The sequence below is a fragment of the Notolabrus celidotus genome, chromosome 14 (assembly GCF_009762535.1).
Source record: "Notolabrus celidotus isolate fNotCel1 chromosome 14, fNotCel1.pri, whole genome shotgun sequence".
Lineage (NCBI taxonomy): Eukaryota > Metazoa > Chordata > Actinopteri > Labriformes > Labridae > Notolabrus > Notolabrus celidotus.
Genome location: NC_048285.1, coordinates 25,325,337 through 25,345,526, shown reverse-complemented (window position 1 = coordinate 25,345,526; position 20,190 = coordinate 25,325,337). Strand labels below are relative to the sequence as shown.

The 20,190-nt window shown below is 43.0% G+C and overlaps 1 protein-coding gene across 1 annotated transcript in view; it reads left to right on the top strand.

The window, feature by feature from the left end:
* robo2 (roundabout, axon guidance receptor, homolog 2 (Drosophila)) overlaps positions 1 to 20,190 on the top strand; it is a 341,550-nt gene that overhangs the window by 290,385 nt on the left and 30,975 nt on the right. The window contains exons 8-19 of the mRNA XM_034700866.1: positions 1,387 to 1,523; positions 2,673 to 2,684; positions 6,586 to 6,710; positions 8,421 to 8,592; positions 11,119 to 11,324; positions 12,326 to 12,407; positions 12,525 to 12,690; positions 12,815 to 12,981; positions 14,246 to 14,367; positions 16,147 to 16,378; positions 19,216 to 19,340; positions 19,438 to 19,609. Of these exons, the coding sequence (XP_034556757.1) occupies positions 1,387 to 1,523; positions 2,673 to 2,684; positions 6,586 to 6,710; positions 8,421 to 8,592; positions 11,119 to 11,324; positions 12,326 to 12,407; positions 12,525 to 12,690; positions 12,815 to 12,981; positions 14,246 to 14,367; positions 16,147 to 16,378; positions 19,216 to 19,340; positions 19,438 to 19,609 (1,718 nt within the window). The remainder of the gene's footprint in view (positions 1 to 1,386; positions 1,524 to 2,672; positions 2,685 to 6,585; positions 6,711 to 8,420; positions 8,593 to 11,118; positions 11,325 to 12,325; positions 12,408 to 12,524; positions 12,691 to 12,814; positions 12,982 to 14,245; positions 14,368 to 16,146; positions 16,379 to 19,215; positions 19,341 to 19,437; positions 19,610 to 20,190) is intronic.

The window sequence follows — 20,190 nt, the reverse complement described above, 5'->3', positions numbered from 1 at the left end:
GAGTAAACAGTCATCCACTGTGACTCTTGTGCATTCACTTCTAACTATCCCCCCAAAGAGACGACAACAGAAACTGAATTCATCCCTCAAACATGTATCATCTGTGTAAGCCTGGTGTAGCTTATTCCTTAGTGCCATAGAGCTCTGTTGTCATCCAAGCACTATTAAAATCACATAAAAGAGTCATGCTGTTGCAGTGGGTTGCATTTTTCTTCATTACAATCAGCATGACCAGTGCAGTTTGCTCCAACATCTCTGGCTGCTTTTCAATCTCTGAAGGGTTAGTCCCACATTGGGCAGGCATCACTGCTCTTGGTTCTTTTATGTGTTTTTAATAGCTGTTGGACTACAAGTTTGGAGTTTTATGAAACAGAAGCATAAGCTATAATAAAGGGATAATATAACTTCAGGCTTGGCCTTGAAAGCCCCTTTGTGGGTTTGAAAAAGTTCTGACTTTGGGGACTCAGTAGTGGTATCACAAAAGACACATATAGTGCAGCACAAATTGAAAGGCAGAGCGGCTGCACCAATCTCACTTGGATTGTCTAATTTTCTGCCATATCTAAAATGTATACACATGTACTTTAAGGGGCAAATATAGTGTCTACATGCACCGAGTCAGTGTCCCTTTATCTGTTCATCTCAACCCCTTTCTCAGTGTCTGAGAGTGACAGGCTGTGGACAGCAGAAGGTTGTCAGGCTGACAGACCGCCGTCACACAGCCTCCACCACCCTCTCCAGCACACTGCTTACACACTGCCAGGCCTGCACCCCCTTCAATTACAGCCTGGAACAACAAACCAGACCGGTGTTATCCCTCTGTCAACCGCCTTACAATTCATACAGGTCTAAGCACACAGACAACCATTGGCTAACACACATGAACATATTGTTACTGCCCTGGAATTGAAATTTGGTCGTACTTTGCCTTTGTATAGCTTCTGTATTGATTTAGTCAGGTGTGTCACAATGTGGGAGTGTAGTGTAGGATATATTGCGTCCATGCACCTGTAGTAGATGCACAATGACTCCCACACAGAGCTCTGAATGCAGTTTAAAGATATCCACACACATACAGAGAAACATCTCATGAATATTGAACAAGTTTTGAGGGTTCCGACTGAACGAACACTTCTCTGTGTACTGTGTGTCATTGCTGAATAATTGATCCCTCTCGCTGCAATCTCCATTTGTCACAATGAACAGTTGCACATCTGTGTACCTCTCGAGGAGGAAATACACTTTCCAAGCAGACAGCTCAACAGGCATGGGTGAAATAAAGAGTCTTATTTTTCACAGGGTTAATGTTTTATCTGACTTTGATGTATTTCCATTTACTGCTGAAAAAACAACTAGAGTTTGAAGATGTAACGTCTTTGTTGACAGGTACGAGATCAAGTATGACAAGGACGACTATGTGCTGAGAGTGAAGAAGGCTTCCGTTAACGACGAGGGAACGTTTACCTGTGTGGCTGAAAACCGCGTGGGCAAGCTGGAGGCATCTGCCACTCTCACAGTCAGAGGTATGAGGCACCTTTATTCTCTGTCACTTTTTCCACATTAGCTTTCACACACAACACCACAAAGAGAAGTCCTGGACCTCTGGGGTTATTGTTCTTGTACACAATATGAGGTTTAGATTGGCAGTTTACTCCAGAGGGTCTCTTTTACACAAATGGAAAACCAGAATGCTGACTCCCGCTGCAAAGAGAGATGTAGACACTCTATGAATCTATTTAATTATTTACATTTCCAAGAGCGGCGCAACACACTTTGCCACCCTCCCCCAGACATGGTGGTCGGCTAGCCACGCTACCCTCCATGCCGTAACCATCCAGTCAGCAAAGCCATTTCACAGATTACTGGTGCACACCGCCGGTCCCACACCTGGGGTTTGCAAGGTTAATAAAAACATTCTAACAATAATTTCCCCGCTTTTCACTGCTCCTTTTCCCATTAAACCCCAGTATTTACGGTCTCTGTGGACCGCTTTAGAGCAACACAGGGGTGAGACAACAAGGTGGACTTCCTATTTTAACACAAGTGAGGTGGATTTGTCGGAGTAGCATCTTGGCATTCTACTCAATAGTGAGGACACAAACGGTCACACAGACGACTCATTGGGGAACCACCGTCTGCACCAATTCCTTTGATTAGATTTTGGGAAGCTCTTCTTTCTGCAGCCCATGTGCTGTCTTCACTTAGTCTTTAAAATGCTCTCTTTCTCCCTCTTGCTCTCTCTCTTCTGCTCTGTCCATCAGCACATAGAATTGTAGAGTTCATTAAATGCAGACAGAGAAGGTCCAGTAGTAGTAGTAGCAGACTCAGCTGCCCCTGAAGCTATTCGAATGCTATTTAAGATTATTGACCACCAGGGGGCGCTTATACCGGGCTGGTCTCTTGAATAAACAGAGGCCATGTTAAACCATCCCACTGACAGAAGCTACTGGACCCTCTCTGCCATGCTTACCCTGTGCAAGAACTGCAGTATGTTGTCCCCAACACAACATGTCATTCATTCTGACTTTGATTTCTTTTTGTCTTATTTCATTATGTTTTATTTTTCTGTTCCTCTTCTCTTGTTTTATATGTTTGTGTGTGTGTGTGTGTGTGTGTGTGTCTTTATTTGTGTCTTGTTTTGTGTATCCACTCCACCATTGTTGTGTCTCCAGCTCGCCCTGTCGGTAAGTACCCATCCTTCTGGTATGACTCCATCCTGCATGCTCCCTTCATACACACCTCTGCATACAACTGCTTGACAATCAGATCCCATTGCTTTTACATGACTGATTCTGACTGACACAGGTGTTACATCACGTTGTGTACCCTTAGAATACGCATTGAGCTATTTATGTAGTCAATGTGAATTTCTCAGCTCTGCTTGGATTAGTGATATTAAAGCAATAATGGCCTGTTGTAACATATCTGTATATGAATTAAGTATGATATTTACACTGACTAATCAGTGCAGTCAACACTTAGTTCAACCTTAATGTTCATGTTGCTTCATATTAATGGAGTAACTATCTTTGTGTGGAACTTAATCAATGGAGTATGTAAAAAATACTTAAAATATTAGTTACCAAACTACTTCTTTATTGATGTCACAGTGATTAGTCTCTAATTTTGTTTTTAAAAGTTCATTTCTTTAAAATGTATTACACATTTCATTAGTTTGTTATTAAATGGCTGTCTTTGACACATGCACATAGTTTCTGTAGGTTTTGTTTTCTATCATTTAAGATTGATCCCACTGGGTTTCCGTTTCTGTAGGTGTTAGCCACCCTTTGCTTCAGTATAGATTTCACCAAAAGTTTCCGTCACCAGTTGAGCTTCAAAGTGAATGCTCTTTTTAGATACGACATCCTGTCTTATACAACGACTGAGTGGGCTGGCAATCTGATAGCCTCAGACATTGTCATCTCATATGGTGCAGGACGTGTTTGACTTGCAAGTCTTGTGGCCATCTGGGGATTTTTGGAACACAAAGCTGAGATCTGTTTGTTTTGGACAAGCTTCTTTCCTTCTGAGCCCCACAATGCAGAGCCGGGGATCTGATTTTATTTCCCTATAGATTGAGGGAAAAGGTTAAGACAGAGGCCGATATGATACACTGAAGATGCTTAATTATCAGAAGGAAGTGAGGGAAAATGGGCATCTGGAGGGAGAGGTGTGTGGTTTTTTTAGAGCAGAAAGAGGAGGAATGCAGGTACAAGAAGCAAGCGTGGGGACAAAGAAGGGAGAGGAAATAATGGCAGAAGTATGTGTCGAGACAGGCTCGACTGGCAGAAAAACCCAGACTCTGCCTCAGTGGCAGGACTTGGGTTGCCAAAACAGCAGCAGCTTTTCTATGATTGTCAAACTGTCAGCTTTCAAGAAGATGGAGGAAATTACACATTCACTCTGCCTGTGGGAAGAGACAGTAATTGACGTCGACTTCTGAATAAAATATGATTGAATGTGGGATTTTTAAAGGAGGAAGAAATTCTTCTTAGTTTGTGTGCCTGGTGCACTGAATGAAGGCTTGTCTCTCTGTCCATTTGTTCTCTTCACCCTGACTGCTGTTTTATGTCGAGCCCTCTCCAAGCCAGGCAGATGTGGCTGTGTCATGAATTAAATATGGGCACCTGATCATGTGTTTCCTTAGGAGGGGACAGGAAGGAGCCTCTCACATGTCATTAAGGGTCTGTGGATCAAAACAGCGCCAGTGTGAGGGAGCCCTGAGCCAAGCTGGGAAACCATCACACACTGACTTCCTCTTGATTTGTTGGAGTTTTTGATCTATATTTCTATGAAAGCCTCTCTCTTCTTTTGAGGTCCATCCGCCTACTGGTTTCCATATACCTTTTTTTCTTCCTCCTTCTTTTAAAGTACAGGCACAGGTATAGAATGAGCAAAGGATTAATCCCAGGTTGGCAGGAAACTCTGAGCAAGTCAAATTTAGCTAACATGAATCTAGGCTTTTGACATCTAGCTGCAGGTGGTCATAAATTTAAACAAAAACAAGTCATAGAAAAGTTCAAATAGCTTCTTTCTTTTCTTCATTATAAGTGGAAGGAAGTTGGGAAAGTTGTTTCTTCTGCTTCAAGAGTCTGCCTAGTACAAGGAAGAAGGAAACACGAAAAGAGACAGTGAGACAGGATGACGGGAGCAGTGATAGGAGCCAGTCTGAAAGGTGTTAAACCATATTTTTAGCGAGTACTTAGTAATGCAGTATGTGGGATTGAACAGAGCAGAGGAAGTAAATGGAAGCAGCCGAGTCCTTGCCAGAGCGTGATTTAGGAGCTCTGTATCAGGCCCAGCATTGTGAGAGCCACAAGATATCCAAGCTGCAGAAGGCCAAATGGGAAGGCAGTAAATCTGTAGCCATCTGTACCATTCCAAACTGTGTGTATCTTTGACAAATACACACCCCCCAAAAAGGGATTACATGAAGAAACCAGCCAAATGGGAAGGGTTTGGCCTTACTGGAACCAGCTGGCTTGTCAGTGAATGGACTTACAAAGAAATCAAAAGACACAAAAAGGGTGCAAGATGCTGCATTGCAACAATTCAGATTCTTTGTTGTCGAACTTTACAGAAACAAATGTATACATTTAGCAAATGTAATAGAATGGCTTCTGTACCAAATGTCTAAACCTCTGAGTATTTATTGGATGACTTGTGTTATCTCTCTGCAGGGGCCATGCGTCCTCTTAAAAGGACCATGTTGTTGACGTATTAACTTAGCAAATCAACACAGCACTAAGACCTCACAGTGACTGAGCAGAGAACAAAAAGACACAAGAAAGGAGAATGAAGTCAATAAAATGTCCAAAGTTCAGACATTTCCAGAGATGCAGTTGTAGTTTAGCAGCCAAGTAAACTTCAGGTTATATTCTGCATTAGCACGTATGTTTAGCATGCAGCAACGGTGTGTGAAAAATTAGCTGGGTCGAAAATACAGGTACTTTATGAAGGATTAAAACTACTTTGATGTCTCTTTGATGGGATTTTTTGTCATTGACATGTTGGACATTCAGTGTTTGACTTATTAAAACCTAATTCAACTTCAGTCCTCAAATGGCATAATATCTCTTTGTGTTAAAAATAGCCATGAGCAAAGAAAAAGTCTTTATCCTATACCAAGTCTATTTATCTTAACCCAACTCTTAACTTGGTTTCTTAGTGTATGCTGAATAAATTAATGTTAATTCTGATCAAATATGCTGAAATTTGAGGGGAGCATGTTTGAATTCTCTAACCATAGCTGAGAGTGCAGGAAAGTGGCACTACACACCAAAAGAAACTTGTATCTAATCTCTGCAGTCCTCTCCTTTTTGTCTGGACTGCGGCTGCCAAGTTGTCAGTCAGAAACGTCTCACTCTGTCACAGCTACAAGTGTGTGACAACTGGCCTGGCTCCTGATGGAGTCGTGATTCTTGACTGCGAAAACTTCACACTGCGATTTCAAAGTTTGATCGCTTTTCAAGCCTCTTCTCTTCTCCGTGATGGAGAGGTGTTAGCTTCAAGTGCTGCAAACACAGGGATCGTCTTTTCTCTCTCTCTCACTCCCTTTTGATACAACTTTGATCAGAAGTACTGAGCCACTTCAGATCTTGACTTTTCTCTGAGATGCATTTAGATGCAGACTCACTCTTGCATATGGAAAGTCAGATGTGGTTAACCCTTTATCTGTCTGTACCTGTTCACAGTTTAATGTCTCAGGGGCATGGGTGTGCCTATGTGTTGTCTCAGATTGAAATGCCATTGTGACCAAGGCGCTTTCTTGTGTGAATGCCGATGTGACTGTCATTCATCCAGCTTCAGCCTTACTGGATGAATGGCCAACCTGGTTACCATGGCAATGATAGTCTTGATAGTCATTGGTGTTCTCCCTTTGTTCAGAGCCTTTAAAGAGCTAGAAGTGGATGGATATTTGGCTGCATGGAAGCTCTGTCCGCACTCCCATTTGATTTGACTCTGTGGTATACTGCCTGTCTTTGCTTGAAATCCCAAAGCCGTGAAAATCTCCAGCTCTCATGTTTGATGTCACTTTGTGCCACTGCTCCTCTAACACTCCTGTTTTTTGCCCTTTGACCGTAGCTGCGCCCCAGTTTGTCATCCGCCCAAGGGACCAAATTGTGGCTCAAGGCCGAACTGCAACCTTCCCGTGTGAAACCAAAGGAAACCCTCAGCCTGCTGTCTTCTGGCAGAAGGAAGGGAGTCAGGTAAGAGCAAACAATCTCACAATAGCCATTGTGTGGAGAACGGTTTTATCTTTTTATTGCTTTTGACATTATTTCTTACAGAGAAAGATGTGTTGCTCTCTCTGGCAGCCTTTATCATCTACTTTGCATCTCATGTTATCAACACTCAGCACTTTGTTTAGCTTCCCTTCGCTATATGCACGATTGTTCAGTATTTATGATTCCCTTATACACACACACACACACACACACACACACACACACACACACATATACACACAGCACTTGAAAGTACACTATCTGTCATCAGTATCTTTACAGCAGACACAGAAACACCTTTGTTCTCAGGAGCCGCCAAACGACAGCGTGCCTGGCAAAGTGCTAATCGCTTTCCCGTGACCCTGCACTGATAAGAACGATCCTATCCCTCACTCAAGCAGATAACCCATTCAAATACCTGGGTGTCCTCACAACGCTACACAACAGTGCCAATTAGGAGCCTGTTGGGGCTTGTAGATGAGCCAGAGATATGATTCAGCCCTGGCTTAAGTTCAAACACACACACACAGAGTCACAAACACACAAAGCCTGCAGGGCAACAATTACAGCAAAGTTCTTTTAAAAGAGTGAACAGAAGTGAGACGCATGCTTACCTGCTCACACAAACATTTGATGTGCTTTTCACCCACTTTACCTCTAACCACTGCATGACCTAATGCCTCTGACTCAGTCCCGCTGAGTAATGCTGTGAACTCGTACGGAAAAAGCTGCTTTGCATCCGGCGTTCGCCCCACATGATCATTAAAGATGAGCTCTTTGAAACACAAAAATCTCTGTACAAGCAGTCGCATGTCCTCGCCATCTTTACGCTTGTGTCTGTCCTTGTGTTTATCTGTGCTTTTCTACACGTCGCCCACGCTGACGTATAAAAGGTGTGAAGGCATTTGTTGAGAGAACAAATTAAATCTAATTCAGTGTGGCAATTGAATGACAGAAAGACCTTTTTCTCACACTTGAGTATAATGGAGTGTACATCTTTCGTGTGCTGGAGATGTGTAGACCCTCATTTAAAAAAAAAACATAATTTGTTGCATTAGAGTGATTAAGTGTAATTAAATCTTGCTAATTTGTTTGCTTGTTACCTTTGGGGATCATAGGGAAAAAAGGAATACAAAAAAAAGTAAGAGCAGGGATAGAGCGGATGAATTGCTAATGAGAAAGATGTAGAGATCATGTTTTTTTCAGCATGATTAATCCTTTGATCCTGTGTATTTACTCTACTTATTTCATTTGTCTTTCAGTAAGTCCTAAGATGAGTTGTGTTACGTTCAGTAGAAGCTTTAATGCATGGGGTTGTCTCTGTGGGAAAAAGAGCAGCTCAATAACCGTTGTGGAAATCACTGCAGAAAGAAAAAGAAGTAATGAAGCCAACAAGAGCAAAAGTCTCCTTCATAACAGAGTGGAGCCTCTGGCTTGGCTCAAGAATAAATATGAAACCAAATCATCAAACTATACACATGTTGGGCAGTTTTCTAAGGTTGGTTAGCCAAGTGAGAGACGAAATTGTTCATACTCAAGCTGCAACTGTCCAATTTGTGTGTCTGTGAGTGTGCACAGTCAATGTGAGTGTGTTGGTGTTGGTGGTGGTGGGCGTGCAACTGTTCTGTCACTTTTCCAGATTGTTCTGCTTCCATGTTGTCGCTAATTGCCCGTTTGTTCCTTGTCCTGCAGAATTTGCTCTTTCCCAACCAACCCCAGCAGCCCAACAGTCGCTTCTCGGTGTCGCCCAGCGGAGACCTGACCATCTCGTCTGTGCAGCGGGCAGATGCTGGTTACTATATCTGCCAGGCTCTGACCGTTGCAGGCAGTATCCTCGCCAAGGCTCAACTGGAGGTCACAGATGGTGAGGAAAAATCTGACGTGTCCTTTTTTTTTTTTCATGCCAGCACCATACATGACTCCAGCATTAACTATGCACTATTTAAACCGTGCTGAAAAAGGCATACATGTCCATATGCTTTCAGTATGCAGCATTGACTCTTGTCCTCATTGCATTTGTCTATAATTTCTCAAATATACATTATTCAAACTAACAAAACTGACACCTGATTTAAGTTTGGACCTACCTTACACAGTTGGCAGCACGGGTACACAAGCAATAGTGATTTTTTTTTGTTATTCCATGCTCAGGAATAAATTTGGTTTCCATTTGAGAACTGCCAGTACAGCCCTGACCTTCAGTTACCGTGTATTTGCAGTCACAAAATTTAATTAAAAATTTCTACTTCTGCTTTTGCAAAGGAAATAAAGCGTTGCCCTTGAGTTCCTTCAAGTTTAATGATCAGCGCTTGGGAACGTGGGTGAGGTGTGAGTGTGTATGTGAAGACGAGCCACACAGAGCAAGAGGAGGGGGGCATGATTGAGTGAGTGACTGACAGTGGTTTTCTGTAGAATGAATTACGTGGTCCTGCGAGGTGTGAGAGCATCTAATCTGCTCAGCTGCTGTGATGGGGAGATAGATGGCCATCTATATGTCTGCTGAAGTACCTGCTAGTGGAAAGATTAAAAACACAACAGGAACACTTTTCGTAACATGTAAATGACTAAGCAGGGGCTGTTTTACTGCACAAACAAAACCGGTCTGACAGGACAACTATAAAGCCACATTTAAGCTACATATTCTGCCGATGCAACGGCTTTTCAATTATTACTGATGTTATTCAATGTGAATCTATCAGGGGTTTTATGCTGAATCCTGCAACAAAAGGTATGCGTGCAACAAGGGTGTTCGGCAGGTCCAAAGAAAAAGAAGAGAGATTGGGAGAGAGTACAGGAGGGCCAGGGTGAGGTCATGGCCACACCTGCCACAGTCTTTGTGTGATTTACTGCATCGAGCCCCGACAACAGTCTGTGGAGTTCAAGGAGATCTGTAATGAGAAATTCCTGATCCAGAGACCCAAGGCCTTTTGCTGAGCCTCGCCTCCTCCCTCTGTCACTCCTACATGCCATCAACTCATACATCAGGCACATCAGCATCCCTGGACTGATCAAATCTTTGTGCTTTTCTCCTGCTTCTGTCGTTGACGATTATCTCTGAAAAATAATCAACCTACTCTAAAGAAATTCAACAAACAAACACTCAACAATTGAATCATAAATAAAATGCTGTATTCTGGTTTGATATGCTGATGTAAATCTTCAGACAAAGAAAAGAGCAGATATTCTTTCTGGTTTCATGTTTCTTGTTAGTTGAGATTGATAAATACAGCATAGTGAGTCTCAGGCTGATAACTGATGCTTTGAATCCTGTCTTGGCATATTAGCTGACTTCACTTTTTATGAATACGATTGCATTTGCCCCAATATAAACATGTAAGAGCCTGAAACAGTAAATGACATATCACTATTGAGACCTGGGTTTACAATTTGTCTTGTGGTAGATAATAAATCATGTTCCTACACAATGTTCTTTCTTCCGTGTAAGGTGACTCCCAGCATAAGTTGAATGTAACAAAGCTAAAGTGTATTACTTGAAATCACTTCCTTTTGTCAGATGTTGCAGCTAGAGAGAAAATAGGGGTGGGAACGAGGGTGTGATAATGTGCTGAAAGGTTACTGAGGTAGACTTGGTAATTAGCCCCTGCAGGTCTGCCATCATTAATCCATACTTCCTAATTAATGTGGCTTCTGTGATGCCAGGGGGACTCCACATTATTCAACTCTAAATATATAAACTGCCTGTGTGCTAGAGTGCTAACTCTCTCTGAGATCACCTCTGACATCCCCACTATTTCACTGAAGGAAGCCACGGGCTTCTTTTGGCGGATTATAACAAATGAATCTGCTCATGGAAATGAAATTCATCACAGCATTAGCATTTATCTAAAGTGAAACTAGAAGAAAATATGAACAGGTTGTCTCCTGTTATTATTTAATGCTAAGGTTCAGATACTGTTCTCCTCTCTGTTTACATCTCATGAGGTGGTTTCAGTGAGTATTTGAAATTCACCTTTATTGTGCCACACGCTGCACATAATGAAGTATTTATCTGAACCACGCTGAGTCAAAAGCTAAAAGTCTCACCGCCAAGCTGCACCACAGAGTCTCAGTAGTGTATAAAAATAAGGCTACCCAGGCAGTAACTGGAAACTGCTTAGCATCCCTCTGCCACATCAATGAAAGTATAAAAACCCTACTCAGCTGTTCCTTCCCTGTTTCCTGGAAATACAGGATCTGGTCATTGTTCTGCGGTGCAATTACTAGAGCTGCAGTGAAAATAGTCCACTTTATGATAAATAGCTACTTCCACCCCCTGTGCTTTCCATTATCAATACTGTCACTCATTTCATTTAACAGTCAGACACGACATGTGAACACTGTCACCCACCTGAACTTCAGAATGATACCTCTAATATCCTTTGTTTCAAAGTGCTCACAGACAGACCACCACCCATCATCCGCCAAGGCCCGTCCAATCAGACGCTGGCAGTGGACAGCGTGGCTCTGTTGAAGTGCCAAGCATCCGGAGACCCCATCCCCTCCATCAGCTGGCTGAAGGATGGGGTTAGTCTGCTGGGGAAGGACCCCCGCATGTCCCTGCAGGAGCTGGGCAGCTTGCAGATCAAAAGCATCAAGGTGAAAGATCCACGGGTCTTATTGTTGTAAATGTCTACTATTAAATCCATGCTACTGTTTCAATATAATATCCAAAGTGATCTGTCTGTAAGTAGAATTAAAGTGATTATGTGTTGTCAGCTCCCATGTTGCCTCACTGGCCTGAGTTATACAGCTAAATTTAAGATGTCTAAGTTATATGCCTTTGTTTGGTCAGCACACAGTTTAAAGTAGCTTAAACATAACCTCGAAGAGAAAGGTACCATAATGTCTTTAAAGAGATGAATAGGCACCATTGATTTTTCATTAATTGTTTGATGGTATCACTTAGTGCTGCAGCAGCTCCAACGGGGCTCAGCTGTGCGAGATTGGATGGACTCCAGCTGTAGTATAGAAACATGTATGCACTTATAGACGCACACACACACACGTGTACAAACGATCAGAGTAGATTAAATTTAAAAGGCTCACATCTTCCTTTCTCCACTCTGAGGCCTCGGTGGAATATCTATTATGCTTGACAGAGCTGCAGACCACTGACATGTTATTTAATAAATGGAGGGAAGGCACCGGGACAAAAACCAACAAACAACCAAAGTTCCAAGGAGGGATGGAGAGACAAGCCAGCTGTCATCGGTCCAGGGGGTTCCAGCAGCCCACCCTAAATTGATTAGCGTGGCTTTGTTGTGGTCGGCAGGACAGTGGGGAAATAAGGGGGGGAAGTTGAAAAGTGATGGGAGGGTGGTGAGTAGAAAATGGAATTCATTAGGAAATTAGCGTCAGCACTTTGAAGCACTCACGAATGACACACAATTTGGCCGGCACTAGCATGAAGTCGCACCATCTTTCAGTCTCTCAGCGGTGAGAAGATGGTGTGTATTCAGTCACTGCTGCTCCTCTCTGGATGTGTGAAGTGAAATGGCCATTTCACTAAAAGTGTTATTAGTAGAGATATACAGCTCTCTGTGGTTATGTGTGTTTGTTTTTGTGCATAAATGCATGTGTATCCTCCTGTATAACAGCTTTCAGACTCTGGGATCTACACATGTGTGGCTACCAGCTCCAGCGGTGAAACGTCATGGAGTGCTTTCTTAGAAGTCAAAGGTACAAGATGGAGTAATGACTTCATTTGTTTCATTTTAAGGTAAATACTTATTTTTCATCTTGTTAGTGATAGTGTTGTTAATAGAAAGTGCCTTTTATCTCTCTCCAACTATTCAGAATCGGGGAGTGGGTTGGTTGTGAAGACCCATGATGAGAACGAGCTTCCAGGTCCACCATCTAAACCTCAGGTCACTGATGTCACCAAAAACAGTGTGTCTTTATCGTGGCAGCCCGGGATGGTTGGAGCATCCCCTGTCTCCTCTTTTGTCATTGAGGCATTCAGGTATGTTGCAAGCACAACCTCTCACTCCATATTTTTTATTATGCTATGGATTGTAGGAGCAAATATACTGTACCATGTGACAGATAGTAAATCATTTGAATTCACTTCTCTTTTTTCATTACAGCCAATCAGTGAGCAACAGCTGGCAAACAGTAGCTGATCATATCAAAACCACCCAGTTTACCGTCAAAGGCCTGCGTCCTAACACCATCTACCTGTTCATGGTGCGTGCAGTCAACAACCAGGGCCTGAGTGATCCAAGCCCCATGTCTGAGCCTGTCAGAACACAAGGTACCTCCCGTAACATGAATGTTTTAAGGTATCAATATATCGACAGTGTTTGTATATTACATAATCTGCTTTGACATCCATCACTGCTCCTTTCTTTTGGAGTTAAGTTTGTTTCTGCTGATAAAGTAAGGCCGGTGTGCTCCTCCTTAAAGTGTGATACTGATCAGCCACTCAAGTAGTCAAACTGAAAATCTGCTTTCCACTTTCCCACTTTCCAGAGGTCAGATTCCTCCTCGTAGTCCAGCTCATTAAAGCTACACTTAAGTAATTATGTAAAATAAGAATGTCTACTTTGGGGAGTCAGTGCTATCCCTGCTATGTTAATGATCATAACAAGAGAGAATAGCTGCCTGGAAAGCCAAAGCAGATTTGATTATGGTATCAGACAGACCACTGACTCCAGATCACATTGATCTGATAAGCTGCCAACAACCGAAAACATAAGACCAACCTCTGGCCTGACTCTGTTAAATGTAAGCCAAGAGTGTGTTTCAGATGTGTAACTACAGCACATCTTTCATGAGGAGGTGAAGGTCTTGAGATGATATGTAGATGTGGTTATTGATAATGACATGCAATGATGACAAATAGATTTTTCACTTCTTCTCAACATGGTTTGGCATGTCTTATGTTATCAATGTATCCTGAGATTCATGAATAGATTGTCTGAATGAAGAATTTGAAATATTATCTCCTCTTGCAATTCTTTTTTGTGCTTCCTCTCAGTAAATATCTCGTTCAACCACACTCAGTATCTCAAACTCTGTAGTTTTTTATGGCTTATAACTCGAAACACATGCAACTGCAAAATGGGAAATGAGTTGGAAGATGGTGTCAAATTGTTCATTCATCTAGCAGCCAATATATCTGAGGCCTCACATTCACAGTTCATTTGTTGACGTGGTCAGTCAGTCAGGCCTCAGTAAGTGCTGACAAGTCATACATTTAAAAAACTTTCATCGCCAGCCCAGCTCTCCTTTCTTTTCTTCAAACCAGACAAGTGTCATTATACAAAATGAAATGAGGTCATTTTTATGCAGATTGAGTCGCTCCTTTTTGAACAGAATTTGTGATCACCAAGTATAGGCTCCTTTGTGTGAAAGGTCTATTCAGTCACTCTTTTGCCACTGCACTCGTGCTGCTGATAAAGCAAGGTCTGCAGTAAGAAACCTTGTAGAAAGCTAAGTTAATACATGGGAGCAGCTTCTACACTTTGTGACCTCTGTTTTGTTTTTTCTTATTTCTCCTGTTTGTCCTCTGACAGATATAAGTCCTCCAGCTCAGGGTGTCGACCACAGGCATGTACAGAAGGAGCTTGGAGAGGTTATCGTTCGGTTGCACAACCCAGTAGTCCTGAGTCCCACAACCATTCAGGTTACATGGACGGTAAGTGCAACTTGTCCTTTTGTATGGAGGCCTCTGATGTGTTAGAGTAACAGTGCAATTTAAATGTATCTTATGGTGTCTTCAGCTGCAGTCTTTCCACAGAAGGGACTGAGATACTTATCATTGTTTGATTTACATATGCTTTTCTGATCTCTCCTTATGCCTTTTTACATTATTTGATTTTGTCAGATTGAGTCTTAGTATAGTTGATACTGAAGATCCCCTTTGAAGCCAGAAAGTTCCCCCTTAAGGCAACCACTTGTTTTATGTCAGGAATTTTTTGTTAGGTTGTTTCCTCAGTCTGCAGCTTTGAAATATTGTAAATGGTTACTTTAAAGTATCTGAAGATCAAATAGCAGGGAAATAGTTTCTTAACCACACTGAGCATCAAAAGAGATGTCGGAGACATCTGGTTGTTCATCAATCTTCCATATGTCTTCAGCTGCTTCCCTCTTAAAGCACTGACTTTGCACATATAAAATTAGATTGAAATTAATGTCTGCAGCCGAGCTGTGTTTGGTGAATATTAGTTTTCTTGTTTTGCTTTTACCAGGAGATGATTAATCTTCGTTTACAGTTAAAAATGGAAAAAAGTACATGCACCTGCTCCTTCACTGTGTGTGTACATATTGTAATGTTTGCCTCAACACATCCATCAGCACATTATGCCCTAAAATTAGACAGTTGTATTACATGTGAGAAATGTGAAAATGGCTTTGACTCTAGCTTAAAATGTGTTGATGGAGACAAAATGCATGTGGACATTTATCAAAGCTAAGGAGTTTCTCTGCTGGTTTATTTTGATTATGTTGCTATAAATCAATCAGGTGCAGGTATTTACCGTTAGCACCAATCACTTGGTGCCATGGTTTCCATTTCCAAATGAACCACATTAGCAGTTTTCCTGGTGACATGTTTATTGACCCCTGTAATAAGTCTCACCCCAAGACGTGGTAGCTAATATAATGTTAAAGCATTGCTTTATGATTACAATGTACGATCAACACAAACATGTCTCCCTAATCAATCAGGGGCCACTCTCAGAGAGCTTTTATATTCCCAAATCATTCCATTAATAAAAGTCATGCATCCATTTTGCTGATTTACTTGGGCTAGACTGGCGAAAAAACAGCTGCTTAATATCCCACTTGAAAGCCCCGCTCACTTCTTCTACTGTTAACAAGCCATTACAGTGAGTTATGTGCCTGCTTCTGCTCTGCATAAATTCAGCTTTTTCTGTCTGGCTAAATGGGCCCAAGTTTTAGGAGGGGGCCTCTGTGGGTTGCAGGGGGCTATCGCACTTCTAGTCTCTCCATCTTTTCTATGGGACAGATCTGCTGTTAAAGCCTCTGCAGTGTATTCTCCTCATGTCTCCTGAGTGTCTGCTTTTGTTGCTGTATGGCATTCTCAAACTCAGAGCCCATTTTAGAGGTGTTGCAACCTGCTTTCCAGGACCACTAGTTAGTATTTATAACACATGTGAGACATGCATATGTCCTTTCAGGTGTCATTAAAGAGTGTTTTTTAATAGAGGAGGGAACACTTTGGCTGGGAGCTGGGTGTATGAGGTAATGTCAGGCTGTTAATAGAGCTAAGTGTGTCATAGCTGGTGATGCAGGGCCTATTAAACGAGTAACAGCCTCTAACGTCTCATGAATGCAATCCTGAGAGGAGTAAATACATTTTATATTGTCTTGTCGCTGGGCGGAGATAGTATCTCCAATTCTCCCCTGCACAGGTTCCACTGAAATATAAAATATCGTTTCATCCCTTCCCCAGGTGGATCGTCAGTCCCAGTTCATCCAGGGTTACAGAGTTCTTTACAGGCAGACATCAGGACTTCCTTCACCAGGACCCTGGCTGACTCAGGATGTGAAGGTCCCTTCTGAGCGCAGCGTTGTCCTCTCTGCACTCAAAAAGGGCATCGTGTATGAGATCAAAGTTCGCCCTTATTTCAACGAATTTCAAGGCATGGACAGCGAATCAAGAACAGCACGGACAACTGAGGAAGGTATGAAGAAGGACAATGCGTTGAGTATTTATAGATAAATTCAGATACAATACAACAGAGTAAGTGTGGCACATCCACTAAAACGTGAAATGATGGGTGACACATGACCCCACAGGCTGCTTTCAAGTCAGTTTTTGTCAGAACATCATCGGCTTCACTTCCTTTCATACTGAGAACTGAGAGTACGTGTATGCATGCATGTCTGTGCCTGTCTGTCTGTCTGACCTTCCTGCTGTGCTCTTTTTGTTTATGATCGGTGGTGTTAGTGCCAACTTTCCTCTAATCCATCACCCAGCAGCCACAGGCCTGAGCTGTGACTGGACGAAGCACACACTGCCTCTTGGGAATATGATCTGTCGCCCAAAGCTTGATTCAGACAGGCCCTGACAAGGCTATGTGGCACAGTGTCGGACAGATAAACAAACACAGACACTCACACAGGTCTGATTTTGGATGAATTTACTGTTTTGACCTATGCCAAAACAGAAATGCATTCAACATCCAGGGCACAAGCCTTACTTCAGCTTCCAGCCTAAGGAAAAGTGATTTGATCTGAAGCAAAGAAAGTCAGTGCATGCGTACAACAACACAAAAAGACAAACACAGACCTTTTATACTGGAGACAAAGACCATCTTGCCACAACATATTTAGGCCTGCATGTGTAGGAGACAGTTCACATCCTGTCTGTGTGACAGGCCCATTTATTTTCCCTTCCTCAGAGGGACCATATCTCATGTGGCCAGCCAGTCTGCACACTGCTGTACTGAAGCTGCCATCCCATTACAGCTGTCCAAAAACACACATTCCCACAACACACTCCTACAGTACACACAAACACCTTTGCACACCACCTTTCCCTATGGCCCCCAGAACCTGCATGTCCCAGCAATTACCAATGCTGATAACGCTCATTGCCTCTGCTCTATCTGCATCCCGGTCCCTCAGTGCGCTCAACCCCTTTCTATTTCTGTCACAGCCCTGCTGCTGCGCCTGGTCATAGCTGATACACCTTCAGACACACAGCTCTAGGCTCCTCAGAGACCCTGGGACTACTGAGAAGGGCATAGAGATAGATAGGGAAGTCTCATTTAGAGGGTGATTAAAACTAAGGTAGTCCATTAGCTAACACAATTAGAAAACCCTGTGAGCAGGTCCAGACGGATGCTGGCTTAGAGTATGATCGGCCAATGCTGTGTCCGTCTTTGTAGTCTTTCTCTTCCCTTTCACACAATTGTCCCTCTCCATCTGGACAGTCATGTCATGGCAGACAAATGAACTTCACTTGCCATCTGATTCCCACTGAATTATGGCCTAGCAATGCATCGTTAATGCAAAATAATGCCTAGGGGGAAGGTAAACCAGTCATGTTTGTGAAAATGTTAATTTATTGTGGACTAATCTACAGCCACGCTGATGGATATCTGTGAGTAGGGTCCTCAGGTTTCATCCCACACCACCCACAGCTTTGTGTTAGTTATTGGCTTCTTTCTGTGTGGATATGACATGTTTGTGTTCCTTCATTGTGTAGCACAGCGTTGTGTATACATGAGAGACAGGGGGTCACATTCCTGCCTGCCATACATCACTCTGCTAATGGCTCTATTAGCACAGCCTCCCAGGCCTCTAATGAAAAATGTGAATTGTTTAGTACAAATATGCATGATAATAAGCTGCTAAATCATTCATAACATTAACTTTGAACGACATTGCCGCTGATGGCTGCCAAGCAACAATCCAGCACTTTGTCACCTGGATGTAATGCAGTGTTGGAGAGCCTTGAGCGTGATGGTTGATCAGATGCTGCCTTGGTAGATTGCTTCTAATCTGGCCAAGGTGTTGGGTTCATCATTGGACCCATTCATCTTCCACCATGCCAGGGCCTCCTGGCTCTCTGGGGGCCGGTGTGGCCAATCGCGCTGAGGGATGAGCACAGATTTACAGGGTGACACGTGCCATTTTGGATGGCGGCGAGGTGAGGGAGAGGCAGCCCAGGAGTAATTGACCTGTCAGTATTCTGCTGTGGTGCCGCTCCCCTGCCAGCCACTGCGGAAATGAGAAAACATTATTTTTAAAACGTTATTTCCAGTTGGGTCAACTGTTATTTATTTTTCCCCGGTTACCCCTTGTGGGGTCAGAAAATAGTTGCCATCAGAATAACAACAGAGTGAGGTTTATGAAAGCTTGGACTTGTCTTGTTCCTATCCACTATCTGTCCGCCTGTGGATGGTGCCAATTCATTTAGCTGTGCCTCGCTCTGGAGCTCCTCTCTGATCCTCACCTACTGGCTTTAGTTTCATCTCGCTTGATCGATGGAGTCAGTCAATATGTTTACTGAGACTTTGTTTCCTTTTCGCTGAAATGTTCTTTTTTCATATTTCCTTCTTGTCCGCGCCTCATCTTATAAGCTTGTTGACCCACATGCCACCCTGGCTCGGTCAGTGCAGGAGTCTTAGCCTGACTGAGAGCACTTGCTTGACTGTGCCTGGCTGTCATTCCACAAATCAATACCAGTATTCTCTGAGCAAATCCAACGGGCTGTAGCAGAGGATGAGATATTAAATCATAGTGAAGCCTTAAAGACAGACTGTAGCCGTGTCAGACCTGCCGAGGCCTTCATGTAAATCCCCCTCTAATGAGACAACCTGACAGCCCTCAGCCACCTGTGCTTTCCTTGAAGAATAACTTTCCTTGGCAAAATGTGTGTGTGTTGACGAGTATGTGCGTGGATGTGTGTATATATATGTTTAGATGTATTCAGATGTGCAATGCTGCTGTGTATTTGAGTATTATCCTTTCTAAAGACTGAACTTTGATTATTTTGTGCCTCTTCTTTCAGCTCCAAGTGCCCCCCCTCAGCAGGTAACAGTCCTGACTGTTGGAAACCAGAACAGCACTTCAATTAGCATCTCCTGGGACCCTCCTCCTCCAGACCACCAGAACGGCATCATCCAAGAGTACAAGGTTTGTCCCAGTGAGTCATTACCTATTCTCATCTGACTTACACTATGCCAAGTGGAATCAACTGCCTCTCTGTTTTTTCCCCCTCTTTCTGCTTTAGATCTGGTGTCTGGGGAATGAGACACGTTTCCATGTAAATAAGACAGTGGATGCAGCCATACGCTCAGTGGTGGTGGGCAGGCTGCAGGTGGGCGTGGTGTACCAGGTGGAGGTGGCTGCCAGCACCAGTGCTGGGGTGGGAGTGAAGAGTGAACCTCAGTCTATAATCATCGGTAAGATTTGTGTTTGGAAACAATCACAGCTTTCAACGTGTATTTTCAGAGTCATCCAGGTGTTGACTCAGTTTGTATTTGAGTGTCAGTGGATGATTTCAGTAAAAGACAAACTAAAGTGAGGATTTTCATTGAACACTTGGAAATGTGAAATGAATATTATGGTAAAAATACTACTATTTTGATGTGTGTCCGGACCACATATGATTTATGTGGAGCTGAGGCAGATTGTGCCTGATTTGACCCATAACTGATGGCTTGGCCTGTAGCATGTTCTTATTTCCCCAGTGTCACTCACATAATCCATCTCCGAGAGCTGAGCCCCGAGCCTACCGATAAAATACACTGTGTGTTTGCTTGTGTGTGGATGTGGATATGGGTGTGTGTGTGTTTGTGGTTACACAGTAATAAAAAAAGATGCAGACCATGTGTGCAACTTTGCATGCATACACAACACATACAATGTGTGCATGTGTTTATCTTTATGAGAGCGTGTATGTTCCTGTCAACTTGCGGGAACGTTTGTTTTTGCTCTGTGTCTTATCATGCTCCATGAAATAGTGCCAAACAGACTTGGCAGG